Source organism: Magnolia sinica, chromosome 5, assembly GCF_029962835.1.
Source record: "Magnolia sinica isolate HGM2019 chromosome 5, MsV1, whole genome shotgun sequence".
Taxonomy (NCBI): Eukaryota; Viridiplantae; Streptophyta; class Magnoliopsida; order Magnoliales; family Magnoliaceae; genus Magnolia; species Magnolia sinica.
The window spans coordinates 20,721,458-20,743,277 of NC_080577.1; the positions used below are offsets into that span (position 1 = coordinate 20,721,458).

At 38.1% G+C, this 21,820-nt stretch overlaps 1 protein-coding gene across 1 annotated transcript in view; it reads right to left on the minus strand.

Annotated features, from left to right (window-relative positions):
* The window catches only part of LOC131245699 (myosin-6-like), a 57,200-nt gene that overhangs the window by 31,120 nt on the left and 4,260 nt on the right, over positions 1-21,820 (minus strand). Inside the window, exons 8-15 of the mRNA XM_058245321.1 lie at positions 20,974-21,123; positions 20,740-20,876; positions 20,476-20,622; positions 19,823-19,924; positions 10,462-10,519; positions 10,254-10,355; positions 285-322; positions 5-131 (exon numbers count right to left, since the gene is read on the minus strand). Coding sequence (XP_058101304.1) covers positions 5-131; positions 285-322; positions 10,254-10,355; positions 10,462-10,519; positions 19,823-19,924; positions 20,476-20,622; positions 20,740-20,876; positions 20,974-21,123 — 861 coding nt within the window. The remainder of the gene's footprint in view (positions 1-4; positions 132-284; positions 323-10,253; positions 10,356-10,461; positions 10,520-19,822; positions 19,925-20,475; positions 20,623-20,739; positions 20,877-20,973; positions 21,124-21,820) is intronic.

Here is a 21,820-nt window from a genome sequence, read left to right on the forward strand (position 1 = left end):
TTACATCACCAGCATAGTGACATATGGTGAAGTCAGTGCGCGACAATTTCGGCTTGCTTAACCGTTTATGATTTTTAAATGTCTGGTACAGCTTTTGAGCGAATGTTTCATGAGTCGATCTTGGAAACATACTACAAAACAAAAGCGTGTCAGCTATCTCAATCATTCAAATATAACAATATAAGTTTTTTTTTTTAGCAAAAAAAAAAAAGAAGAAGAAGAAGAAAAGAAAGAAATCAATAGGGTGAGGTAGTTGAACTATTGATTCATGTCATATCACATACCATGCCTCATCTAGAAGTGCAATGATCCCACCAGGCTTCTGGAAGCCATAAAATAAAATGTTAAAAAGAAAACTCAACGAATCTGGAACCCTAATGAATCATTGGTCAACTCTATGACCAACTAACATATCTAGAAAAATTAATAAAAAACTAAGGACAAATAAAAGGAATGTACGCTTATCTTACAGTTCAGAAAAATGCAAAGAAAAGTAAACAGAACTGAAATATCATGTCGTAACATTCTGGAAAGCTTTTGATTACATGAAAAACACGTTCAAGGGAAAGATGCAGTAAAGCCCACAAAACTTGCTTATGACGAGGAATACCTCACAATATCTGCCACTTGATTTGCATGCTATATTACAAGCTTTCAAATGAACCCAGTGCGTGCTGGAAATAATAATTCGTCATTATTATCTTTTTCGTTTTTATAATTTCACCACAAATTCACTATTCAAACCAAGACATCCTTACAAATATCTACGAGAAATTCAATTTCCGCAGTTTGCTATCAAGAAGAACCAGTGATGTACCAAAGAATGGACAGAGGTGGCATCAAAGAGGTTACATTGGCTAGTGACAGTGTGATACCAAGAATTCATCCTTTGTATGGAAAAGAGGCCTTCATATTTCAGAAGTTTGGGTCCTACTTCCAGCAATATCATGTTTCAATGGATGTATTACTCCCATTCTCTCTCACAGTGGCACTAGAGACGGACTGCCAACTAGCTATCATTAACATTGTTTCAGGTTGGAAAATTAGTAGTTGAATATGAATGTATGGATTATCCTAACACATTCTCCCTGGATTGCTTTCCGTAGCTCGACAACAGCCTAGCGTGTGCTTGGTTTCACTAAAAAAAAAAAAAAAGCATTCTTTATCATAGAGTTTATTTCTCAAACAACAGTATCTTCATCGATTGAGAATATCCTGCATATGCCGACACCATTGGGCTGGGATATGGCTTTGATGACGATGATGATGATTGATGAGCATATGGATATCAGAGAATGTCAGTGTCATTCAAATTCATGTTTCTTAAGAATTAAGTGGAAGGTTAATTAAACTTCATGGAAAATTTTGTTGGCAGTAATCTCATAAAGAATGCACAGGCAACTCTGAGCAATTTTGCAACAGGAGGCTACCAGAAGTTAATTAACAAATATTCTCCTCGAGAAGCATATCAATTAGCAAACCTCATGTCATTTTAATTTATATTGTTTAAGAATTAATTGGAAGGTCAATTACATTAGATAGAAAATTTTTGCAGTAATCTCCCAAGGGATGCACAGGCAGCTCTGAAAATTGTTGCTAATAGAGTCTACCATTTTTATTTTATTTTATTTTATTTTGAAAGGATAGAGACTTCTGAAGGTAATTAAAGAGAAGCATAATAACCAGATCCCAAACTGAGTTGCCACCATGAACAAACCAATTACATTTCCCAAAAAACTACATTCATGCTTAAGGCTACATTTTTGAAAGGATAGAGACTACCAGAAGTTAATTAAAGAGAATTGAATCAACCAGATCCCAAACTGAGTTGCCACCATGAACAAACCAATTACATTTCCAAAAAACTACATTCATGCTTAAGGCTGGCCCACCAGAAAAATAATTCACAATCTTGGGAATTTCTACTCTTAGTAGAATTTCCAATGACCATGAAATAATATTCATGTCAGCGCAAGTAATTTTTTCCAATACAATAAGAAAGATCCCCATTAAGCAATTTTTTTTTTGAATTTTTAACTGTCAGATTGTCAGTGTTGTAGAAGGAAACAAGAAGGATTTGGGGAGAGAAATAGTATTAGAGAACTAGAGTGATCTCTAACCCTTTTTTATTAAGAATAACCCTAATTTACAAAAGTGACTTCTTTGTCTTTCAAAGCACTTCTTTCATCCATTTCTTCTATTTCTATTCCTTTTTGAGATGCAGATGTCTTAGCAGATCCTCGTTGGAAAGTAGCTATGAATGAGGAGATAGCAGCTCTTGACAAGCAAGGAGCCTAGGATCTGGTTGAGTTCCCAAAAGGAAAGAATGTTGTTGGGTGCAAATGGGTATTACACTCTAAGAAGGTATAACACTGATGGTTCCATTGCTCGTATAAAGCTCCTCTTCTAGCAAAGGAGTTTACTCAGCAATTTGGAGCAGACTACCACAACACATTTGCTCCCGTTGCTAGGTTGAATTCATTCGGAGTGAGTTCTTCTTCCAGTGCCAGCTCATTATCACCAGCCTCTTAGCTGTGAAGAATGCATTTCTTCATGGTGATTTGCAGGAAGAAGTGTAAATGTCCTTAACTCCAGGTTTCCATCCTCCAGGATCCAAGGGCAAACTGTGCACACTGAAGAAAACACTGTATGGACTTAAACAAGTCCCTCATGTGTTCGCGCCATTTAGTAAAGCCCTCTCAAATTGGCTTTCACCCCAGTGCTTGTGATTAGTCGGCGTTTGTAAAAAGGACTAGCTCTTCCATGAATACATTTGACAGTCTATGCTGAAGACATCATTATCTCTAGTGACAGTGAAGATTAAATAGCAAAGGTGAAGAGTTTTCTTGCAAGCACCAAACATAAATATAAAATATACTCTCTAACAGCCAGAGTTCATAAGAAAAATAAGTTGCCAAAGTTTGATATCGGCTGAATTTTTGGAAATTCTACTAAGAGAAAAAATTCCAAGATCAAATTGTTGTTTTATACTTCAGAGATGATCATGAGCCAAAAGCAGCCTAAACCCACAAATTCATTGCTTGAAGATCTATCATCAATAAATATGACACAATGTTATACCCACAAGGGACAAGGAAATGTCTCAAGAGGTTAAAGAAGAACATCTCATACAGGGAATATCAAAATGGGGAACGCAAGTTGGCAAGAAATGCATGAGCAGCTTCATGATTGTCATGATTCATGCATTAGGAGCTATTTAACAAAGGGAAAGGATCTACTACAGTTCATCGAATCATCAGCTCGCAATGCGACTAGTTGCTTTGGACACACAGGATTTTTCTTTTTTCCTTTTCCTTTTTTTTTTTTTTTGAAAGATGATAATATTATCCAAAAGGAAAAATACAAAAGGAAAACAACAAAGAAGGGAGCAACAGGGAGAAGGGGGGAAAAAAATCAAAGAACAGAACAGGAACAGAAAACCAAAAGAACTGAAAAAAAAAAAAAAAAAAAGAACACCTAGGCTAAAAGGCCAAAGGAAGGAAAGAAATACAAGAGGGCGAAGCTCAAACCCAACCCAAACCCAGAATCCCTAACCCGGGGCCCAATCTCTAATTGACTGACAGATGGTACATAACACCCCTCTAACCAATCCCTTCACATTGTTGAAGCACCCAGTTATTCCGCTTTAAGCAAATGGCCCAGAAGACTGCAAGAAGACAAAGCCTCCCGGAGTTTGGGACAGTCCATTTGTCAACCCAGACTGTCCAATCATTCCAGCAGGCCCTTGCAAGTGATGATGAAAGAATCACAGTAACGGGGACAATCCTGACCATCCAATCAATAGGATGCAAGACACGGATGTTCAAGATCAAGCAGATAAATCAGATCTAAACATTAACTTGAAAAATCTATTTTAATGAGCTCCAACGGTACAACTTGGATCGCTTATCATTCTAAAGGAATACTTATGTTAGATGAGATTAGCCAACCAATTCATTCATGTAAAAGAATGATATTTACAATAATAATAATAATTTAAAAATAAAAAATAATAATAATAATTTTAATAAAAAAAAATCAGCATCCAAAGGGGGTCATCTGATTGGTGAGATTTTTGCATTGTGGACTGAAATAGTGGTAGGAAGTGATGGATAGTCCAATCAAGATGGTTGGATTCGCACATGTAAAAAAAAAAAAAAAAAACTAGGTGTAACGTAAGCCTCTGGTAAAACAAGTTGTAGCAGATACTTTGCGTTTAACGAATAGCCCTTAATCCACCGAAACTTACCCTTCTTTTAATACACAATTTGTCACCAACCATCAAATAGAACCATTAAAACAACATATTTAATATTTTCAAATACTAGTTTCTGGATTTCCGATCTAACATTATGCTGGAATGAATAAAGGAAGCTCTTGGAATAGTAGACTGCATCATCTGGCATAGCAAAATAAAATTGCCGTCTACAAACTAAAAGATGTTACAGCTTACAACTGTTCAAATCTGCCACAGGAGTCGGCAAAATGAGGAACGCTACCAAGAGCCATTATGTGATCTCACTCATGATTGTAGTACAGGAGCCAGGGAAGATTGATGTCAGAAGTCTAAGGAATATAGGCCTAGCCAGTTATGGCAGATGACTATGGCATGGTTCTGTTATCCTAGAGGTTACAGGCTCCCTTTGGAATACATGGTTCCAGCAGTGGTGGAAGGATGGAAGCCCTCAAATTGGGTTTGAATGGTTTATTTTTCGGTCCACTCATTGGGGAGGAAGATGCTTAACGAGATACGGGTGACGCAGATGAAAGGCCTACGGGTATTCTGTAACGGTAATGGTGGCTGTAATGGCCACCACTGTTACCTTTACGATACGGGCTGTAATGGCTGTTACGGCCCCCATAACAGCCTTTACGGTCTCTTTTTTAAATTGAAAAAAAAAAAAAAACTGAAAAGCATGTTTCGGCCTCGTAATGGATTGTAATGGCAGTGTTATCAAAATCGTACGATTTACGATATGAATCATAATGTTCATATCGTATCGTATGGGTGTATCGTACACCCAAATCACAAATCCTAAATAATCATACAATAATCGTATCAAATTGTATGAATCATATGATAATCACAGATTACATAAATGGACCCCAAAATTACTTTAAAATTCAATTTTTTTTATTTTTTATTCAATTTTTCTTCTCTCTTTGTACCCTTTTTGCTCATAAAACATGAAAAAGGCCTCCCCTATTAAATATATCCTCAACTTTTTTCTTTAGAGAGAGGGGGGCAAGAGGAGATTTGGGGATTTTGATTTTCAAAAACCCAAAACAAAGAAAACAATATACTATTCACAATGGAATTGAATGTCATTTTTTCTACGATGATTCTACACTTTAAAAGGTACAAAAGAACAAAATTATTAAGGAACTCTTGTATATTTTTTAAGGTAAATTTTTCGAAAGACAACAAAAGAAAACAAAGGAAAAAGACAAGGATCCTTTAATATTAGGCTATGTATACCATATGCATTTTCTCAATTGATAATATCATGACATGTATTACTTTATTTGTGCAAGTTGAAGGGAAATGGATGATAACGAATTTTTAATCTTTTTTGATTTACTTATATTTTTTCATTTGTTTTTTATATGAATATTCTAAAATCAAAAAAATAAAAAATAAAAAATACGATTTGCAATTCGATACGAGATTCAACCCCTTCTACGATTTGCGATACAATAACGATTTTGACAATATTGTGTTACGGCCTTTAAAGGGGGCATAATGAGCCATTATGGGAGTTGTAATTGCCATTATGGGTCATTTTTTTTCCCATAACAATCATTACAGCTGTTACGACCTCATAACGTGTAACAGTTGTCACCGTTACCTTTACGTAATGGCCTTCACGGCCCAGTAATGGCCGTTACGGCACACCATGGGCCTACCCAACACTCCAAAGAGGTGACTCAAAAACCTTTTCCGTTGCTGATTTCTCCTCTTTCCTTGATATTCCTTGAACACAATGAGAACCAAACTGATTGTGGAAGGTCTAGCCATGAGGATAAAGAGCAGAACGCCTTTGGCTTTGGTACTTTGTCTCACACACTGCTTTTGGGAACTGCCCAGCCTCTTGTATCTGCTCCATACACTATCATTTAAGCATCATCCCAACTAACTGGCGTTGGCCTCAACTCTATATATTAGAGAACTTAATTCCAGTTCAGATGATATTAAATTTTTTTAAAAAAAAAAAGGTGGGTAGCGTGGTCTGTGGATGTTCAGCAAGAACTTTGGTGACGTGAACAGTTGGAAGAAGAATGGACCATTCAAAAAAATGGGAAGGCACTTTGGAAATGCTTCTGATATGGTGCTTTGGAGAAGGAAGGAAATGAATAGCCATATTTCCAATGATACCATGATATCCAAGTTGAAGTTGCAAGAAAAAACCAAAGGTAATATTGAAATGTAGACACTCAATACTCCGGCTTTCCATGGGTTGGCTTTTCTGGCAGGTAGCTAGTACCCTGCTGCCAGAGGTGTTCGAGAGCTGAATATTTATGGCATCTCAGCTAGATCGTCCAGTCCCTCTGGCATGGCAGGTGGATTCTTAAAGACAACAAAGGTCTTGTCCACGAATCCACGTGGAGTTTTCAAGCCTGATTCCCGGCCAGTGCACACATAGGCACTTTCTTTAACAGAGGCATTCTGCATTTTCAGTCATAATTCTCTGGGGAGATTATAGTTGAAGTTAAATCCAGTGTTCGAAATATCGGTATCGCACAATGTATCGCACCCTTGGGATACAGATACGTATCGGTTATCGCATGGGATATATCGTTTGTATCGCATAGTTTATCGCACTTTTTGGGAAACATGGGGAAACATTGGGAAAATGGTTGAATTTTTTAATGAAACTTTGGGGATTGTTAAAAAGGCCCTTAATACACACTTTTAAATCATAACATCTCAAAAAAAAAGATGCACATAATAAATTTCCTTTGTATAGGGTCCTAAGTTATGCGATGTTTAACTAAACTAACGCAACTATATTTAAATTGAAAAGCATAATATTTATAAATATATCATTTCCTTGCATGACACCTATGTACAATGGCTTTCACCTCTTGTAGGTTGCGTGTGGTAGGCGGATTAGCTACTGACAGGCTGAGACGTAGCTAGCCCCTACAAAAGTGACGTGACCAAGTTTTGTGGAACCCGCCATGATATATTTGTTGTATCCGCATCGTTCATTCATTTGAAGATATCACTTTAGGGCAGGAGCCAAAGAATGAGTCAAATCCAAGGCTCAAATGGACCCCACCATAGAACACAGTGGAGAGAGTGACGCCCACCATTAAAATTTTATAAGGCCCAGAAAACAGTGGATCTGACTCATTCTTTGTCTCATGCCTTAAAATGATATACCTAAATGTATGGACAATGTAGATACAATACATACATCATGGTGGGCCCCACAGAACTTGGTTCGTCACTTCGGTAGGCAGTCTAGCTACGCAACCCGTCAGTCTCGTGCGCGGGGAGACGGATTGGCTACTCCCCCTGACACCGGGCTCATGGCTGATGGTCGGTGCTTTGTGGGCCTCACCATAATGTATTTGTTTCATCCATTCCGTTGATCCATTTCTACGGATCATTTTAGGAGTTGATACAAGAAATCATAGGGATGTAAATCAAAGGTGGACACACCAGAGGAAAACAATAATGATTGGATATCCACCTTTAAAATCCTCCTAAGGCCCACTGTATTGTTTATTTGACATCCAATCTGTTGATTGGGTCCTAAAGACCCAAATGAAGGGAAAAAATAAATATCAGGTTGTTCCAAAGCTTTTATAGCTCCCACAACATTTTTAATGGTCAATGTTCATTCACCACTGTTTCCTGTAATGTGGTCCACTTGAGTTGTGGATATGGTTCAATTTAGGGCTCAACGCCTGAAATGATCAACAAAAATGGATGGACGACGTGGATAAACCACGTGTAATCACGGTGGGCCAACAGAGTTTACTCAGTAAGATAAGAGCGTACTGAGTACGCATTTGAACGTGAATACCCGTCAATGACGGAGGCACGAGACGTCACCAAGTTATGTGGGTCCCACCATGATGTATTTTTTCTATCTACACCATCCATACATTTGAAGATATCATTTTATAGCATGAGCCAAAAAATGGGTCAGATCCAGAGCTCGAGTGGACCCCACCATAGAAATCAGTGGAGAAAGGTTTCAACGGTGGAAAGCATTTACCCCATCGGCGGGGAAGCGGATTGCGTACTAAGTAACTTAGTATGCTAAGCGTGCTGAGTAAACTCTGTGGGATCCACCGTGATTTATCTATTTGATCCACACCATCCATCCATTTTAAAAGTTAATTTCAGTTCGATATATCAAAAAAAAAAATTATATCCAAAGATCAAGTAGACCACACCACAGGAAATAGTGTGAAATGAGTGACTACCATTGAAAATTTCTAGGGGCCACCGAAGTTTTGGATAAAGCTGATATTTTTTATTTCACTTCATCCAAGTCTTTTTTATCTTATGAACATGGTGGATGAGAAATAAATATCACTTTGGGCACTAGAAAGATTTCAACGGTCGAAATCACTATTCAACACTGTTTCCAATGGTATGGTTCACTTGGGCTTTGTATATGCTTTAATTTTAGGCTCAACGTATAAAATTATGTAAAAAAACTTATGGACGGATTGGATAAACAGCATACATTCAAGTTGGACCCAACTGAGTTTACTTAGTAAGATAAAAGCATACTGAGTAACTAGTACGCAATCCTATTTCCATCCGCCGAATCGGATTGCGCACTGTGTACTGAGTAAACTCTGTGGGGCCCACTGTCATTCATGCATTTTATCAAATCCGGCCATCCATTTTATCATATAATTTCATGGCTTTTTAAAGAAAAATTAATCATATCCATAGCTCAAGTGGACCACACCACCTGAAAAAGTTTGAATTGAAGACTACCGTTGAAAAGTTCTTGGGGGCCCGCAGAAGTTTTAGATCAAGATGATATTTGTTTTTTCCATTCATACATGTCTTTATGATATTATGAACAGTTTGGATGACAAATAAACATCATTGGGGCCTTATAAATATTTCAACGGTGGAAATCAATACTTCCATTGTTTCCTTTGGTATGGTCTACTAGAGATTTTGATATACTTTATTTTTAGGGTCAACCCCTAAAATGATCTGGAAAAACTTATGGACGGCGTGGATGAACTATATACCAAACAATGGGCCCTACAGAGTTTACTCAGTACGATAAGAGCGTAGTGAGTAAGTCGGTACGCAAACCGATTTCCCCATCCGCCCCTCTTTTCACTTTCCCTCTTCATTTTAGGGTTCGTCCTCTCAAATCTCTCCATCCGCGCAGTCCGACCCAGTTCCTCCCCTCAAATCTCGTTCCGAAAGGTCGATCCGGCCTGATTCCTCCCCGGAATCTCCGAGAAAGAGGGAAGATGAAGAAAATAGGAAGAAAATCGCACTTACTTGTCGAATGGCCCACCTCCGATCACCACTACAGCCAGGTACTCTCCGATTTCTTTTTCTTTTTTTTCTAATTCAATTTTTTTTTTGATTTTCCATTGCTCGAAGCCGATATCGTCGATATATCGTGCGATATCGACGATAATATCGGCCGATATCTAGATTTGGGATTTTTTGGTATCTTCCGGAGGTTATCGCGAGTATATCGTCTCGCAGTGGTGCGATACCGATAATATCGGCCGATATATCGGCCGATAGTATCGATATTTGAAACACTAGTTAAATCTCACATTGCCATAGATTGCACAATAAAAATGTGGGAGAACATAGCTGTGGGATTTCAGCCTTGTGTTTAATGAAAGTAGACACCTCACCTCTACACCAGACATTTTGTTTACTCATGTAAGTAAAAAGGCAAATTTGCCTAGCTATTGCAGTGGCTAAAAAGGGCGTAGTCATGAGGCTCTTTGTATAGGGAATCCATTCCCCCTTCTTTAGCTTAATAGATTTATTGTTTTATCTTCTAAACAATATATACAATGGATTTGTTCAATCAGAGATATTCACCATAAAATCAAGAATACCATAAATACGACTGTCACCAACATGAATCCTGGAAAGGTAAAAGAAATCAACAAGCAAAAGCTAATCCTTTTCATGCCTACATCAATTAGCTATCATTTTTAAACGAAATAATCAAGGATAACTTGTGGACTCAAATACAAGCAATTACACAAGCAAAGAAGACGACAATACTAACCTTTTCGATGAGATCTAGAACATCCTGATTATCAATAAATTCGATATAACTCCAATCAATTTCTTCTTTTGTATATTCCTCTTGTTCCATTTTAAAAACATGCTGTTCCCAAAACAATAATGTCAGTTATGATTAAAGAAGCAGACATCTTGGAGAAATTATGCTAAGCATGTCAAAGAAGAACGAGAGAAGGAGTTATGGAACAAACCTGATTGAAATGTTGCTGGAGTTTCTCATTTGTCAAATTGATGCAAAATTGCTCAAAGCTGAACAAAACCAGCCAATTATTTATTAAAATCTAAAAATAAGTATCTCTCATATTTTCATTCAGAAGTCAGAGGTCACTACCCAAGTAATGTCAAGTTGTCAACCCATCCAGTTCAGCATACTAATAAATTTTACCCCCTTCTTCTTCAGAAAAAAAAAAAAAAAAAACAGAAAAGAAAAGGGAAAACTATTGCTGCTAAATTCACTAAATTACCCCATCTTCACCAAACTAGGCGTCTAGTAAATTTGAAGCTCATTCATCACAAATCAGTTGACTGGTTGTTTCAATTTGGGGGTACAAAATTTACAAAATCGCATCTCTTAGATTCACCATTAGGCCTTGAGAAGATCCATAACCTCCACCATCTCAAGTGGAACTCCCTAGAGCTTCCACATGCACACTCTTTAGCAGTACGAATATCCCCATCATTAACATGGTGGGTTCAAAACATGGTATGCTCCAAATGAAGTTCCTTGAGACTAGCGGGATTGAGTGATAAGTGATGATTTCCCAAAATCAGGGAGTTTGGCTTGGGTGGGAACATGGAAGTGTCATGCTAACAAAGCACATGAAATTTGCAAAATGCTGATGAAAGCCAAAACAGTGTAGGAGCAGACTGCTCCACATTCAACCACACCACAGTGACCCCCGAAGCGCTACGGACAGGATGAAATTAGGCAGCCCATTGCTGGCTCTGAATAACCATCCCAACAATAAGCTTAATTCTTCCATAACATAATGGGGTGGGGTTGCACAAAGAAGCTCACTGATGGGCTGACTTCTATGCTTTGATTCATGTTTAAGTTGAACTATCTTTGATTATAGTTTAATATTAAGGAATGCTTTTAGTTTTTAATGGTTTGTTGTGACTTAAATTACAATGGATCTGCGATAGCTTTGAGCATGTTCTTAGCATTATAGGGTTTGTGAATTTGGGAACCCTGTTATCCATCATCGTCTCCTGGGCATGGTTGGATAACGGAATCCTTCCTAACATTCATACATCCCTTAGATTGGATGTGGATTGGCTAAATTCTGTTGTTTGCTTTGTCTCATGGGCATGGTTTTGTGATGGAATCAATTCTAATTCTCATACATATCTGTTATTGAAAACTGGATCAAAGGAAGTTCAGATTTGGTTTTTAATGTGATATCTTCCAACTGGATGAAGATGGGACTCAAAGTCCAGTTGAGTTCATGAATCAAGCGTAGATCTCCCTAATCTCTACAAGTAGATCCTCTAAATCCCTAGTTTCCCACCTTTGAATTTTCTAAATTTTAGTTTACTATTTCACCATTATTCCCTCATATTCGCTTGATTTAGATTTCATCTTCTTCTAGTTCTAGTTCTAGTTACTTTCAAGTTATGTACAAGATCCAGTCCCTGTGGATTCGACCTCGGTCTTATCGAGATTATTACTACATCACAAACCTATACTTGGGGTGTGAACAAGTTTTTGGTGCTGTTGCCGGGGACTAACGGTTGCATTTTTCTGAAATTAACTGGTTTTAGAATTAGGTTAAGATTAGGATTTTCTATTTTTAGGATTAGGGTTTTATTTTCTATTTTTAGAATTTTTTTTATTTATTCTAGGATTTCTTTTAATTTTAGAAACTAACTCATCTTTCTAATTTTTTTAGAACTTTCTGACTTTAGGATTTCTATTTTTAGAAACTAATTTATTTTTCTTGTGCAGGACCTTAACATAGAACTCCAATCTGGTAACTTCCTTCTAACTTTTCCTCTACTTATTTTCCATATTGCTGTAAGATTTTTCTTTTATTTTCTTTTTCTTTTAAGATTAGATTCAGAGTTAAGGTTTCACCATCAAAGAGTGGGTACGTCAATATGCTAAGATGGATAAGAGATATTGGGGAGGAACGTATAATGATTATGATACAATTCAACCTATATCTCAAGATTTTTCTCAAACCATCATCAAGAACCGACTGGAATATTATGTTCCATCAGTTAATAAGTCCTTACATGATCATAATTATGGGAATGAGGACTATTATCAACCATCATATTCTCCCACATATGATCTGTATGACTATAATCAGTGGAAATATCAATGTTGGGAAGATCAACCAGCAATACACCCTAGTGAACATTTTCTTGGGTCTTCTACCTTTGAAACTCAATCAGAAACGATCCAAGAGGAGACACTTCAGGGTGACATATATGATTTTTTGGGCCTTAGAAAAACAATTGTAGCACTCGCATTGTGCATTGATAAGACATTGAAGGTTCGTTCGTCCCAGCTACAACTCAATCTAGAAACACAATGGGAGGAAAGTGATCCTAACTCGCTTGTGGAATAAACTAAAATTACGAATGAGGAGTTGGAGTCCATTAATGAGCATATGGTTCAATTTCCCAATGAGTCGATCTCAATGACGGTCCAAAGGAATGGTCAAGAGACGTGGGTGTCTTTCAAATATAATGATAGTGACACACTGCACTCACATGACACACGGGATTTCAATGATGAGGTAGAGGTTAGTTTATTCGAACCTCAACCGAATTTAGGAATAGAATGTGAGGAAAGCGATCCCATCCCAAGTGTGCACTGCACGGAATTAGACGATGATGCGTATTAGGATGATGATCATGAATGTTCAGCCCAAATTCCCCTGGAATCAATCTCAAGTATGGTCCAGGTCAGTGATCAAGAAGTACACGAAGTGATCAGTCATAAGGATCTACTCCACTCATCTGAAATGCCTGATTTAAATGTTGAGGATGAACTCCTTACAACCAACTCTTCTAACTCTTGTGAGACATGTTTGGATCACTCCCCTGAATTGAATGATGATATGATTCGGGAGAGGGACGAGTTGCTCAATACAACTCTAGAATTTGAAACCACCCAGTTGAGGTCATCATCTGAACTGTACACGTCTGACGAATCAATGCCTCGACTGAGTAGTTTCAATGAACAGAGTGTTCACGTCAATGCTTCCCTTGTTGATTTTCAATCTGTCTGTGCAGGGCAAGAGCAAGAGAGCATGTGTCCATCCATTTTCAGAAACGATAGAATTCTTGGGCAGATCATCACGAGCTTCAATATGGAAAATAAGTCACTCTCGGCCGAATTTCCCAACTCTTTGGATGATTGTTTGGCACACTTTGCAGATTCAAACGATCTCATGATAAAAGACATAGTGAATGCCTTGCAAGTCAATATCTCGGTAGTTGTCACGAACCGAGAAAACCCTTATTCTGAAGCCCCTCCTTCCCCAGATGCCCCTCCTTCCCCAGATCTTGAATGTTTACTATTAAAGAAGGAGGAGCTGAGAATTGAACCAGAGTCTGAAACTTTAAACTGTGTTGAGACTACATCACTTTCTGAAAATTTTTCTGAATTCTCTTTACTTGTAGTCTCTGATTCAACATGGGATAATAACTTTGACACTTTTTCTGTCACAGGTGAATCATATATACTTTGGATACCTCAAGCGATTGAACGACAAATTTTTACTGAGGTACATAAGTTTCCCTAGACATTCATGGTTCAGGACATCCAAGCCTATTGCAAAAAGGGCTTTTGGATGATCTGTTGAGAAACCTACTAAGAAATTTATCACGATACTAGCCAGAAGAGGAACCTTACGGCATGACTGAGTAGCTTTTCCCCTGCTTTCATAGGACTAGGATAGTTTGCTTGATGTCGTTCTAGGATAGTCGGCTTTATGCCGTTAAGTTAGTTTGCTTTCTAAGTTGTTTTAGGATAAGTTGCTTTCGTTGGTTTCGCTCTTGTGCTGACTCGCTCTCACGCTGATACCTCTTTGGAAAGGCCGTTCAATTTCCTCGTCAGGTACTATCTTTCCATCACTTCTCTTTTACTTTCGTTGTCCCATGTGCATTGCATGCTCATATCTTTTATATTGAGGACAATGTAGATTTTAGGTTGGGGGTAGGAGATCAGGTTACCTAATCAATGTTTTTTTCAGTCTTAAGCAAAAATTGTGAAAATTTTTAACATTTTTCTGGACATTCTTGTGAATTCGAAGTGATTTTGAAGGATAGTCGTGATTTGAGAAGTATACGATACGGAGTGTTGGGGATTTACATCTCTTGGATTTAGTTATCTTATAGATTTCACAGTTGAGTTCGAATTATCAATCCATGATTAGAAGTTGTAAACATTGATTGAATCATGATTTCAAATGTCACATCTCGCTTACACATTGAGGTTTCAATTCGATATTGAAGGATTAACTTGGTAAACACTAAGCATGAAAGGAACCATCCTGAGAAATTTTTATAAAGAAGAATTGAAAGGGTTGGGCGAATGATCTTCACCATAGGTTTGCTCCCTATAGGTGAAGGTTCGATTCCCCAAGGTTGACATTCGGAAAGGGTTGGGCAAATGGCCTTCACCATAGGTTTGCTCCCTATAGGTGAGGATTTGATTCCCCTCCTTGGCGTTATTTTTAATGAAAAAATCAAAAGTTAGTAAAATGAAAGGATGATCTGTGGGGCAAGTTTTGGATTAGGTTTTGGTTGTCCTGAATACCCTTTTTGATTATCAATGTTATCATGAAATTGACAATTGGATCTCTAAATGATGATAAACCAAGATTACACTATACACCCATGGAACTCAATGTTTAGAATTTTTTTCTAATTGATGGATTAATACTTTGAACTTGATTATGAAGTTTACCATGCACTTGAGTCCAAGAGAAAGTAATGCCCAACATTCATGAATCTTAGAATTCTAGTATCTGGATTGTTTTTCAAAAATTACTCGAGGTTATAGAAATTGTCCTGTAATTCTCAACTTATTTTTCGCATACTTTGCTCGGGACTAGCAAAATGCTGGTTGGGGGTTGTGTTAAGGGTCAAATATTGCATATCAGACCCCAGTTATTACCTGATTTTACGAACATGATACCATTTAATGCCTTATTTTAATCGTGTTTATGCTGCAAGGTGAATTTAGGAGCCTGGACTGAAAAAGGGAACTAAAAGCATGGATTTAATGCTCAGACATCACCAAGGCAAGGGACGGACCCCAGGGGACCAAGATCGAGGAATTCACACACCAAATATCCAAGAAGATCAAGTGATTGGGTTTAAACGGGCCTGAAAGTCGTCTAGAATGCAAGATCACAGGGTTCCCACCATCCGTTTGGCTCGAAACTTTATATCTGGCCTGAGGACCATAAATTAACCGTACACATCAAAATTCAACCCTTGGATTAGTGTATAAGTGACCCGATGGGCAAGATCAGACAATATCCATTAAAAGAGCATCTTAGTCATCCTTGAGAGATTAGGGCCCAAACTTGACCGATGAAAAGAGCATGAAAAATGAGGAATATCTGTTCAATTTCAAGGAAATCGGATGGTGCATTCAAACATAACGCACTTTGGAAGACGATGGCTAGAATGATGGCAAATCTGTAATTTAAGAAACTCCATATGCATGCACGTAAGTGAGAAGAGAGGTTTGCTTCAACGGTGGGTATTGCCTCATCACAGGTGGATGGTGTGGCCCACCTAGAGCTCAGATCTACTTCATACTTTGACCCATGGGCTTACAAGATACTAGGAAGATGATGAGCGGAGTAGATTTCCGAGAATGTCATCAGAAGTAGGCCCCACCTATTTTTTGAACAAAACATATGAACAGTGCCCTTCTCGCCCAAAACGCCCAGCGGACGCACCCAAGCCAATTGGGTTTTGATAGTGGGCCCCACCATCATTCCATTGGATGAACTGGACCGTCCATTGTGTTCAGAGGGGGGCATAACCCTCACCTAGGTGTCCCTTTGGCCCCTTGCAAACGTACACATGTGGATCGCCAGAAAATGCAAGATGGACGGTGAGTTAATTTGATACAGTAGACCGCACCAAAACCCAATAAAAACCACTCCTTCCCCACTGGTTTTTCGCTAGGAATCCAATGAACGGGTCGGATTTCTCTTATAACAATGATAATGGGTCCCACTGACGCCGAAAAATCAAGAATTCGCACCCATTACGTACGCAGCTGGCTGCGTAACTTGTGTGTAAATTCCACCGACCGACCTTCCTAATATTATAAAATGAGAGAAGAGACGGTCAGAATCCACTTGTTCACACCCCAAGTATAGGGTTGTGATGTAGTAATAATCCTTCATTGAATGAATCCACTTGTTCACACCCCAAGTTTTCAGATTATCCTTCATTGATCAGATCTTAGAAAGGTTAGTTCGTCATTCCTATTACCGTTTCCTTGACGGGTATTCGGGCTACAATCAGATAGAGATCGCCCTGAAGATCAGGAAAAGACTACGTTTACATGTCCCTACAGCACCTTTGCTTACCGAAGGATGCCATTCGGACCATGTAATGCTCCTGCCACCTTTCAGTAATAATAAGCGTCGTTCCTAATATGCAATATTTGACCTTCCTAAAAAACTTGTTCACACCCCAAGTATAGGATTGTGATGTAGTAATAATCTCGATAAGACCGAGGTCGAATCCACAGGGACTGAACCATGTACGTAACCTGAAAGTAACCAGAACTAGAACTAGAAGAAGATGAAATCTAAATCAAGCAAATATGAGAGAATAATGGTGAAATAGTAAACTAAAACTTAGAAAATTCAAAGGTGAGAAACTAGGGATTCAGAGGAACCACTCGTAGAGATCAGGGAGATCTACGCTTGATTCATGAACTCAACAATGGACACAATGAACAATCCAGATCATCCAATGGAATGATGGGTGGGGCCCACTATCAAAACCCAATCGGCTTAGGTGCATCCGCTGAGCGTTTTGCGCGAGAAGGGCACTGTTCATATGTTTTGTTCAAAAAATAGGTGGGGCCCACTTCTAATGACATTCTCGGAGATCTACTCTGTTCATCATCTTCTTAGTAACTTGTAAGCCCATGGGTTAAAGTATGAAGTAGATCTAAGCTCTAGGTGGGCCACACCATCCACCTGTGATGAGGCAATACCCACCGTTGAAGCAAACCTCTCTTCTCACTTACGTGCATGCATATGGAGTTCCTTAAATTACAGATTTGTCATCATTCTTGCCATCGTCTTCCGAAGTGCATTATGTTTAAATACACCATCCGATTTCTTTGAAATTGAGCAGGTATTCCTCATTTTTCGTGCTCTTTTCATCGGTCAAGTTTATACCCTAATCTCTCAAGGATGACTAAGATGTTCTTTTAATGGTTATTGTCTGATCTTGCCCATCAGATCACTTATACACTAATCCAAGGGCTAAATTTTGACGTGTACGGTTAATTTATGGTCCTCAGACCAGATATAAAGTTTCGAGCCGAACGGATGGTGGGAACCCTGTGATCTTGCATTCTAGACGACTTTCAGGCTCGTTTGAACCCAATCACTTGATCTTCTCGGATCTTTGGCGTGTGAATTCATCGATCTTCGTCCCCTGGGGTCCGTCCCTTGCCTTGGTGACATTTGAGCGTTAAATTCATGCTTTTAGTACCCTTTTTCAGTTCAGGCTCCTAAATTCACCTTGCAAAAATAGGGCGTTAAACGGTATCACGTTCCTAAAATCAGGTAATAACTGGGTCTGATATGCAATATTTGACCCTTAACACTCACCACATGGATACAACACTTCATCAACTACTTTCATTTAGCACCTAAGCCACCAAGAGCCAAAGGAGAAAAATAGACACTATTATGAGCATATAGAGCCTACTTAGTTGTATCTCCAACCTTCTCCTGAAATAACATCCAGTCGGCTAATGAACTACCATGGGCAGAGAGTCTTACCCCAACTAGAGCATAAGGCACTAGGCACACTCAAGGTGGAAGGGCCTCCAGAATGCCTGAGGCATTAGAGGATGCCTAGGCACATGACCAAGAACTAGAGGAGATTTTAAAAAATAATAATAATAATAATAATAATAATAATAATAATATTTATTTATTTATTTTGTTTTGTTTTTGTTGGTCTATTGCGTAATTGTATTATATACAATATACATAGATACATGTTAATTTCTTTATAGTCCTATCTTCAGAACTAGTTTTAATTTCAATGAAATATATTTAAAGGAGCTTCAAGTTACTGCATATAGGCACCAGCCCCTGAAACCCACATCCCTCAACTATAATTCCATGTATGAAATGAATCATGCAAATAAAATAGCTTTATTACAAGGTTATAAACATAAGAAACATAATCAACTAATCATGCAAAATAAACCATTCAAATTATCCAAATCATGATTTATAATTCAAGAAAGTCCAAATCCATCTCAACAACTCTTCCAAAAAATTTTTTTATTTTTTATTTTTTTTTTAAGGATACTCTTTCAAGAATGTTTGCCAAAGAAAAAGTAAAAACAAATCAAAAGGCTCTTGCAGATTCAGCAGTGTCAAAATTTTATTTTTGAAACTATAGATAACTGAGATGATTATCTTTGATATCGTGCATGTCACCGATAGAAGCACAAATCACCATAAAGAAACCAATTTAGTGATCCTAAAACACTAGCAGATGAAAGTACGTAGGAGAATATATGAGGACAATCATCTTTCTATTAACCTTAGCTTTACATCCAAAATATACAGACAACAAATGTTTAATAAGGTTTAATGACCCCCAATTAATTCCCACTTTTAAAATAACCAAAAACCCCTTTATTTAAGGAGAACCTAGGGGCACCTTATGTATCTCTTTCTACTGTTTTGCAGAATCAAATCTGATTAGAAATCGAGTCGGGTCAGTTCATGTATCCAATCAAGTACCAATCGCATAGCCAATTATATGTTTTTTATGGTTTTATCCTGTATTTAATTAAATGTATTTCTTTAAACCATACAAGAGGCATGTTTTAAGTTGGGACCCAGTTCAAAATTCAATTCAAGATCCAAACCTCCTACCAAATTTATGCTCAAAATTAGACCTGACAGGACCCACTAAGATGCCAATATCCAGTCCAGTACCTCATATATTACTATTAGTACCAGTATCCAAACCAGATAGGACCCAAACCTAACTCCCTTAATTGAGTACGGATAAAGGTCCACAAGTGTCCAACCTGTTAAAAGCCCTATAAACAAATGTAGCACAAACACAACTAGTGGCAATACAATCATACAAAAGTAGGCGCCTTTGCTCACTGCATCAAACATGAGAAGTCCATTGGATCAACTGATTAACAGCAGCATAACCGAAAATGTCACATCATGTCCCTTTATCATGAGGCAAAAGTACTGTGCCACACAAACATGCAGGACTCCCATGCAGTTTGTGGCAAGGACTTGACCTCTTGAATGATGAATACAAAAAGGCATACCGGTTAAGCACCTGTTTGTCTTGAAACTCTCAAATCCATAAATGTCCAGCACTCCAATTAAGAACTTTGAATCAGAATCTTGACCAATCGAACTATTGATCTTATTCACCAGCCTGTGACAGAAGTAGATTGATCAGCAAAATGGAAGACACCATACACTTTGTTTGAAATCCTATTTGGACTGAAGATGCATGCTAAGCCCACACACATGTACAAGGGATACCATCCACAGCGCATGTGCCAGCATGGCAGACAGGTGCAGTATCCAAGCTGCTCGCAGGGTTTGTCCAACCTTGAAGATGTTTATCTCCCGAAAATACACCTGGTCCACTCCAGGTGGGCCACAAAGTTAGCAACAGGTGGACCTACCTATTCTTGAGAGAGGCATCTACATACTGGGACCCCCGTGATGGTTGGATTAGAACCAGTAGATATGTGCCATGCCGGCACACCTGCGGCATGTACACGAGTTATCTTGTACAGTGCAGGTGTAGCAGAGTTCTGGACTGAAACATTTAACAAATAAATGGTCATTATGCCACATATATCTCCCAAGAGAGCTCTCATAATAGACTTTCCACAATTATCAAGAAAAAGAAAAAAGAAAAAAGAATTTAAAAAGAAGTCTAGAAACAGTTCATCAAAAGATAAAATCATATATTACCAGTCAAATAACCGTGAATACACAATTTTCGCCAAAGCATCTCTACTGAGAGCTGCAGATTCAGGATCAAGACTCTTTGTTATGGTCTCGTCACGAGTTACAATCACACGTTTGCATAAGGAGTCCTCCAGAGCCTTTGCATCACACCTGAAGAAAAAGCACAGATAAAGAATTTGCATCTACTTCCCTCACAAATAACATGCACGCCATCCTTTAAACTTGTAGAAGTAGAGAACTTGACGAATCATAAAAGTGAGGTTTTACATGAAAAGTTCAGAAGCAGTTTTTAGATGGAACCAGGACTTGTCATCTTTGGGCTCTGACGAATCTATTTCCTTCCCTTTCGAAAATTCAATGTTGCCTAAATGAAGGATAGCAGCCACAACTCGGAATATAGCCTCCTGCAAAAAAAAAAAAAAAAAAATATTTGAAGTCAGTAGTTGCCCTCGTAATCTGCAGAAATGATCCTCCATCATAGAAACACTGAGAAACGAGCACCTGCTCCTCATAGCTGATTCCCACAACATCCATTGCCGTCCTAGTTGCCAGGTATTCTTTAGAATCATCTACTCCATCCAACTCATAGCAGTTTGATTGATTTAGATAATGAAACGTTCTCGTGTTTCCCAACTTATATCTCTCAACATCCTGGGAGCAGAAAATGAATAAATTAATAAAATTAAGAAAAATATTGGTCATTATTTAAGCTTCAAAGAAACTGCTTCATCATGGAAAGCTTAGCTCTAAACCATTTTAATTAGAGGGAATTCAATCAGATAGATACATGGACATGGAAGTATGACATCCAAGCACAGTGACTGCAACCACAGATCCAAGAATATCTTGGTGTAAACCACTTATAAAGAATTTTTCTATTGAGCATATACAAATGTTGTCTTTACACAAGTGGCAAGTGCAAGAGTTGCCATGTCATTTGCAGACCATGCTATATATATATATATATATATATATATATATATATATATATATATATATATATATATATATATATATATATATATATATATTCCATGACATGTGGTTCAATGTGGCAATAGCACACTGTGCATTCCAGGGAAAAATTTACACACACACACACACACACACACACATATATATATATTCCATGACATGTGGTTCAATGTGGCAATAGCACACTGTGCATTCCAGGGAAATATTTACATACATATATTCCATGACATGTGGTTCAATGTGGCAATAGCACACCGTGCATTCCAGGGAAAAATTTCTCTGCGCTAGCAGCATGTGCCATGGCATCCAGCTCAACGGTAGAACTTCCAGGCCACCATGCATGCCTTAACAACACCATCTTCTCAGCTTGAAC